We start from the raw sequence: 7,389 nt of genomic DNA, 5'->3' as shown, positions 1-7,389 counted from the left end.
TATGTATGTATGTACGTGCGTGTGTATGCGCATTTGCGCGTATACTCTTGTCAACACGAGCGATGCAACACAACCATATCTCAAGTCTCACACTTGCTTGTTCTTGTGCCGCCTCCACGTAGACGGACGTCTTGCGGCGCTGCTTAGCCTTCTTGGGCTTCCGCCTCCTGATCATTGAGGCAACAAGGAACGCGTTGACCAGCGACGAGAGGAAAGCTTTGGCCAGGAAAGAGAGCGCTGTCTCGCTGGAAGATGTCATTCGCGATGCATCGGGTTGGTGCCTTGTGTCTTGTGCTTCCCTACATGTCATCGACAAGCACATCTTGCCTTGTGCACGTGTTGCCATGTCTTGTGCCGTGCTACATGTCAACGTATGGCAGGTGCGCAGTGTTCATGCATTATTGTGCACTGCTTGTCTATTCCAGCGCCTGCTCACGCTGTCCCGCACATGAACGTACCACAAACCAGAATCGGACGAGGCCTTTGCTGCCCGCTACCCTGAGGGCGTCAATTTCAAGCGGGTGGACCTCCAGCAGCAGTTTAAGCGCATTCCGTATCGCGTACATAAGGTCATTGGTATGATCCCGGATGATCTGCAACGGATGCTCAAGGCAGCCATCAGCAGCTTTGATGAAGCAGCTGTGAAGGCCGCGTTGAGGAGGGTTGGCGCCATGTGCGCAGCCCCAACGATTGACAGCAACCTCAAGCAGCAGCGCGCAGGTACGATGGCCGCAGCAACACGACACATGCATGCACATTCTTGCACAAGTTGGAACACAGACACGCGAGTGCTTGCTGACGTGTGTACCTGCGTTGCACACACACATTGGCACACATTTAGCCACACCCTTACCCTTACATACATACACACATGCACACACCCGACATACATACACGCACATACACACACCCTTACACACACACACACATATACACACACGCACACGTGCAGACCTGTGGCGGCCGCTTCCGCCAAGCGTGGTGGGGAAGATTGCCAGAGACATGGCAGCGCCCCGCAGCCAGGCTTCAACCTCATCGTCCCGGTCTTCGAGCTGTAAGTTTGAAATCACGGATGAGGAGAGAGCGATTGTTATGAACGACCGGCTGTTTGGCGAAGTGGATGCACGCGTGTTCCGTGCCACGAAGAGGATCAAGGACGAGTTGACCGCCAGCATCGCCTCCTGCACCGAAAGTACGTTTGCTACTCTGTGCTTGTACTGCACCACACAAGGTGGTTGCGTTTGTGTTGGCTCACGTGCGTATGTGTAAATGTGCACTAGGAAGGTGTGTGTGTGTGGAGGGGGGAAGGGCTTTCATTCATCACCTTTTTGAGTTCCGAAGCTTATCGTGTTCTGCACTGTCATCTGATCAGCATGGCCCAGGCTGGATACGGACTACGAAAGCCTCTTCCTGACGGAATTCAGCCACTACCTGCAGCGCTACTGCGGTCAGCGCGAGTGGACACGCACTCTGCACTTCTTCACGCAGGCGCCATTCAAAGACAATCCAGCTTATGCCGTGGACCTGTGCGTGACCAATGGCAGCGGAGACCCTTATGTCTTCAATCTCATCTTCGAGGTAACAGCACTCTCGCACACGCACGCACACCCACACACACACACCCACACACACCCACACACACACACACACACACACACACACACACACACACACACACACACACACACACACATGCACACCCGCTGTCATTACACCCGCACACACTGCACAACGCACTCACACGACGTGTCATGCTTCCTTCCCATCACTCACATACATACTGTCACGATTCATGTTGTTCTCGATTCAGATCAAGAAAAGTGGCCTCCCGCTCGACAAAGTGGAGGCCATGACTCAGCTTGACGAGTGTGCAGCCCATGCAATAAAGGCGCTCCCACGCCGCGTTGTTGGGCTGCCCTTCCCCTTTGGCATCACCGTCACTGGCTACACCGTCAGTGTCTTCGCATATGTCTTGACCCACGACCACCAGGACCTGGAAAAGGTAACAGCGATGTGTGCTGTGTTCGTTCATCGCATGTGCGTGTGTGTGCACGTGCTTGCGTGCGTCTGAATGTGTGTGTGTCGGTGCTTGATTTGACATGAATGCGTTTCCTGTGTCAGCTTTCTTCACTTCTCACCCTGTTGTGCGCTGTTTGTGTACGACACACGATGTGTGCGCGTGTGCGCGTGTGTGAATGCCTTCAGATTTATCGCATCCCGCTTCTCAAAGACGCGGAGGTGTGAACACATGCATGCGTTTGCGTTTGTTTGCGTGTTTGCATGATGTATTTCTGAGCACCTACATTGCTCTTTCATCCCCTGCTTGCCACATGCTCCTGCGTCTTGCTGCGTTCTCTCTCTGTCTCTCTCTCTCTCTCTCTCTCTCTCTCTCTCTCTCTCTCTCTCTCTCTCTCTCTCTCTCTCTCTCTCTCTCTCTCTCTCTCTCTCTCTCTCTCTCTCTCTCTCTCTCTCTCTCTCTCTCTCTCTCTCTCTTTCGCGCGCGCGCGCGCGTGTGTGTGTGCCTATGGCTTGGTCTCTTTGTTGGTTGTGTCTCCCCTTGACTCATGCATGTGCGTGCCACATGCTGTTGCGCTGCCACGGGTTGCACTGCCAGATTGAGACCATGCCGGCCATCCTTGACGTCCTGCTGAGCAAGGACCGCATCGCCTATTTCCAGGCCCTATCCCGCCACATGGACGGCAAGAGCTCCGACAACGCCAGCGACACCGGCGACGCCGGCGACGCCACGCATCAGCTGGCACCGCTGCATCTGGACGATGGCGATGGCGATGGTGATGGCGATGGTGATGGCGATGGTGATGGCGATGGTGATGGCGCGGACGCGTATGCGTGCCCACCGCTGTACGGCGTTGCGAAGAAGGACTGGCCGTGCGAGGATCGCGCTCTAGCCGAGCATCGTCTGTTCGTCACCGGATTCTACGCGCCGCTGCCCAACGTGCGCATCTTCAACAGCCGCGTGCTGAAGGAGGTGCCAGAACGCGATGCAGACAACATCCTGAACGCCTGGAAGACTGCCCATCCAGGGTGCGACGTAGCGGCGACGGTGCGCGTGCCGCAGTCCGAGCATTATTACTTCTGTGACATGTCCCGACGGAAGCGCGTACTCGAGCTTCCATTCTTGGGCAGCATGTGGGTGGACCAGCGGCCAACGCGGGTTGAGCAGATTGACGAGCCTGTGCAACAGCTGCTGCGCCTGCTGCGCGCTGGGCTGTGCCACACGGATGTCCGGTGTGAGAACCTGACGATTGGTCCGGATGGGCGCACCAGCATCATCGACTATGACATGTGTCAGGACCTGGGCACGGATCTGCCCTCCGGCCTCATCACGGACTACCTGGAGAGGCCAGCGCGCGTGTTTGTTAATGGGTCGTTCGGAGAGAGGGAGGCAGGCGATGATTTCGAGTCCCTTATCCTCTCGTGGGCACGCGCGCAAGCAACCACCCCAGGTATCTTCGGCTGCGAGTTTGCGGAGGAGTTTTTCTGTGCGCGGGAACGTGTTGTTGAGCTGCTGACGGAGGAGCGGGAGCGACTGTTGGCGGAGGGGGCCGACGATGCGATTGTGCAACGTGTCGACGCCGCCATCCACAGGTGCGAGAGGGCCACACTGTTTGCCTGATGGTCGCACTGAGCGGTGATGTTCGATGGTGATTGATGGCGGTAGTGGTGATGGTGGTGACATGATGTGACTTTTTGATGGTGATCGCGGTGGTGGGTGGTGGTGTTTGTTTGTGGTGAATGATGCTTTTTCCTTGTGGTGGCGGTGGTGATGGTCGTGATTTGATGGTGATTGCGTTTGGTTTGTGGTGAATGATGATATGATGCGATTTATTCATGGCAGTGGTGATTTGATGGCGATTGCGTTTGGTTTGTGGTGAATGATGTTTGTTCCTGGTGGTGATGGTTGTGATTTGATGGTGATTGATGACATGATGTGATTCATTCATTCATTCATGGTGGTGGTGGTGGTATCAAGGCGGATTGTCGTTGCTCGAGACGGAGATCCAAGAACCGATTGCTATTCGTATTCAATGCTGTCTATGCTTCAATAAACGTCAACCAGCAGCCCGCATACTCAGACACATGGACATGAGCTTGTCACCAACAATAAGGTGCAAGGGGACAGACAGCGAGCGACAAACAGCGAGCAACCCATCAAACCACGCGTGCATGCACCACAACACTATGACCAGCCGCCTTGCACGCGCGGCTTGCGATTGTGGCGACCTCCGCGCTTCCCTGAGCGGCTGCGTTCGATGCAAGATGTCTGATCAATATTTTGTTGGGTTGGGCACGGAGATTTGTGTCTGCTCTGTGTCCGTCAGTCTGCTCGTCCACAAGTCACGGCCTGCGCGTTGCCTTTGTAACTATGCACTCTCACCTCTTTGGGATTGTTTGCTTGCAATATGGAATTTCCAGCGTTCAAACAGAGGAAGTAACCAACCACAAACCAAAGCAACCATCTTCCACAATCAACAACAACTTCCGTTCACAGTCCCATGCCTCACCCTTCTCACGGTTCATGTTGTCCCCCACCTCCTCACCGTGTTTCCTTCCGCTCTTCTTGCTTCTCTCCTATCCCTCATACTCCTTTCCGTTCCTTCCTGTTCCTTTCCGCTCCTTCCGTTCCCTGTTTTTCTCGTATTCCCTTGTGTTCTTCGTGTCCTCCTCCACTCAAGCACTGTCGCTATCCCAGCTCACGTTGCATCACGTTACTTTCCGTCGATTCACGTTCAGTCACCTCGCTCTTTCTGTCGTCTTTTTTCCTTCACGTGTTGTTGTGTTGGTTCGTTCGTTTAAGGGGACAACTGAAATACGAAAAGAGAATCACGAGAGCACATGCTCATGCTGGTGTCGTCACACATTCGTGTATGTGTTACGCATCACGAAAGAAAAGAAGAGGGAGCGTCGGAAGTATTGGACCACACATCCAACCAACCAATCAGAAGAAACACCAAACCAAACAACAGCAGGGTGAAGGTGTCTGTCAACGACAGCTCAAAGAATCATCACAGCACAAACAACAAACAGCACCGTAGGTGCACCACACATCAAGACAACAGACATCGTGCCAATCATCATCTCACACACAAAAGCACAAAGAAAGAAAGAACAAAAAGGAAGGGTTGGCGTAGAAACAAACGCACGCACATCACCACACCATACACACACACACAACACAACGTCGGCGTTCACTCGTCTGCAACGTTCTCAAGGTCCAGCTCTTCGTTGCTGTCAACAGAGCAGTCTGTCACCTGCGTGCTCTCTGACATGGCTGGCTTCGCAAACTCGGCTTCGGCAGGCACAATAATGGGCTGGACATCCATGCGGACGGCCGAGGGCTGCGGGATTGGCGAACGCGCACGATACTGTGGATGGTTCACAGCAAGGTGCTCTGCGCTGTGAACGCGACTCTGTGGACGGACGAGGCCACCGCGCTGGAACACAACTGCAAGCACAGCACCAACCACAATCAGCACACCAGCAACAATGCCGCCAATGGCACCGCCTGAGATGGAGTTCGAGCCAGAGCCTGCGTCATCACCAAGCCCGTTTGTTGTTGTTGCAGAGACGGTTGAGCCTGGGTTTGTGGGTGCAGGCCCAGTGGAACCCGACCCACCTCCAGCGGTTGTTGTCACCTGCGCACCACCACCGCCGCCAACAGCAACAGACCCGACGAGGACCAGGTCGTCCAAATCAGCAGACCCAGTCTGCTGGGCAACCTGCTGTGCCATGCTGCCGTCTGTCACCGCATTTTCAACGGCCGATCCCGTTGTGTTGCCATCACCGGTCGTCACGCCAACTTCCAACTGCACCCCGTCGCTTGCACGACGCCGGCGAGCAGAGCCCGTGCCGCGGATCGTCACATTCGACGGCAGCAGGTTTGGAATGCCAAGCGCAAGGCTGATGGCCTCGGCCAGCTGCTCAGCATCAAGCTGGCCGCTCTGGGACGCTGGAAGACCAATGCTGAACCGCACATCATCCGTGATGCTGTTGTCGGCGTTGTCTGTGGCGCCAAATTGGGTACCGCACTCGCCCTCGCAGGTCAGGTACGTGTTCCAGCAAGCGGTCACGGTGGACTCGCCGAGGCGCAGGCAGTCGCGCAGGTCGTTGTTGCAGCAGCCGACGCACTTGGGCTTGCTCGCTACGCACACCATGTCCGATGGCTGGCAGCTGCACTTGCGCGTCTCCGTGTTCCAGAAGCAGCGGTTGTCCGTGTCACGGTACGCAGTGGGAAGGCACGCTGCCTGGCTGTTGCACACGCTCTGGCGAACCTCATCCGACGCCCGAAGCGAGTTCACTTCCTCGCAAGTCGACGGTGTCGGCTGACACTCGCCAGGGTACACGACCTTGACGTTGGCGCAGCGGGCGTGGCACACAGAGGGATATGTGGTGCCGTCCTCGCCACACGCCTCCATCGCGCCGTACTCGGGGCACCGCTCCTCGCACGACACACACACGCCGCCATAAGCAACCTCAACCCCGGCCGAGCGTGCATAGCACACGTTGTCGTACGTCTGCCCATCAACGCCGCACACAAACGACTCCCCATACGACACGCACGGGTCCGGCTCAACCTCGCACTCCACGCTCTCGCCCGTCGTCGCATTCACCCACACCGCGTTGCACCCGTAGCACGGGTTGAACTCGCACACCGCATCCGGGTGCGCCTCGCACGTCGCCTGCGCACACGGGTTGTAGTCGCACGTGTACGCGCTCGCACACGGGCGGTGGCACTGCGCACGTGTGCCGTTGCCAACGTAAAACTCGGCCCGGCACCCACCGCACGTGTTCGCCCGGCACGTGGCCGTCGGATCGCCAGGGCACGTCGCGTCCTCGCACGGATCCCGCAGGCACGCATACGCAACCACGCCAGGCGGGCACTGGTAGCTGTCGCCAGGCACATCGTCCGATGGCCTGGGCACATACTCCCCAGCATCAAAGCACAGGTCCTGCAGCGCATACGACTGCGGCCGCCGCGCGTACTCGCTCCGGTACGTCTGCCCAGACATGGTATCGTTCGCGTCCTCGACGGTCGACTCGTACGCGTCAATCATGTTCTGATATTCATCGCCACGTCGCATCCAGTTGATGTTCCTCCACCATGTTGGCAGCGGCTGCAGTGGCCGGCAGGTGCGGGTGGGCGGTTGATACGTCCTGTTCTGGATGCGCTCATACACTCCACGCTGCACGCGGTACACATCACGCATGTACAGCGGCGCGCCAGAGCCCGTTCCGCACCCGCGCTCGTCCAGCCCGTTCTCATCAAACCCATACGCATCGTACCCGCGCACGTCAAAGCCATACCGGTCAGAGCCGTACATGTTGTTCGCGTCCACAGGCACGTCCACATACTCGCCGTCAGCGCCA

General features: G+C 56.7%; 3 protein-coding genes across 3 annotated transcripts in view; 1 reads left to right on the top strand and 2 right to left on the bottom strand.

Annotated features, from left to right (window-relative positions):
- The window catches only part of PTSG_06055 (uncharacterized protein), a gene marked incomplete at its 5' end in the record, with an annotated part of 1,524 nt that extends 1,265 nt beyond the window's left edge, over positions 1-259 (bottom strand). The window contains one exon of the mRNA XM_004992894.1: positions 94-259. Coding sequence (XP_004992951.1) covers positions 94-259 — 166 coding nt within the window. The remainder of the gene's footprint in view (positions 1-93) is intronic.
- PTSG_06054 (kinase subdomain-containing protein) lies at positions 118-3,830 on the top strand. The gene is made up of 7 exons (XM_004992893.1): positions 118-273; positions 469-720; positions 953-1,192; positions 1,373-1,578; positions 1,811-2,002; positions 2,206-2,238; positions 2,615-3,830. The coding sequence occupies exons 2-7, from the start codon at positions 579-581 to the stop codon at positions 3,635-3,637; spliced, it is 1,836 nt and encodes a 611-aa protein (XP_004992950.1). The 5' UTR covers positions 118-273; positions 469-578; the 3' UTR covers positions 3,638-3,830.
- Positions 3,831-4,800: 970 nt separating this feature from the next.
- The window catches only part of PTSG_12390 (uncharacterized protein), a gene marked incomplete at its 5' end in the record, with an annotated part of 2,734 nt that continues 145 nt past the window's right edge, over positions 4,801-7,389 (bottom strand). Inside the window, one exon of the mRNA XM_004992892.1 lies at positions 4,801-7,373. Within this exon, the coding sequence (XP_004992949.1) occupies positions 5,211-7,373 (2,163 nt within the window). The 3' untranslated portion in view covers positions 4,801-5,210. The remainder of the gene's footprint in view (positions 7,374-7,389) is intronic.

The sequence above is a fragment of the Salpingoeca rosetta genome (genome assembly GCF_000188695.1).
Source record: "Salpingoeca rosetta unplaced genomic scaffold supercont1.15, whole genome shotgun sequence".
NCBI classification, from domain to species: domain Eukaryota; class Choanoflagellata; order Craspedida; family Salpingoecidae; genus Salpingoeca; species Salpingoeca rosetta.
This window is presented reverse-complemented; position numbering and strand designations above follow the sequence as displayed.

What these genes read in the sequence shown, in the direction of transcription:
- PTSG_06054 (XM_004992893.1), top strand. Translation starts at nt 579, where the DNA reads ATGATCCCGGATGATCTGCAACGGATGCTCAAGGCAGCCATCAGCAGC. An exon ending in TCTTCAATCTCATCTTCGAG is followed by an intron (nt 1,579 to 1,810) that starts GTAACAGCACTC and finishes TTCTCGATTCAG; the next exon opens with ATCAAGAAAAGTGGCCTCCC. An exon ending in ACCACCAGGACCTGGAAAAG is followed by an intron (nt 2,003 to 2,205) that starts GTAACAGCGATG and finishes GAATGCCTTCAG; the next exon opens with ATTTATCGCATCCCGCTTCT.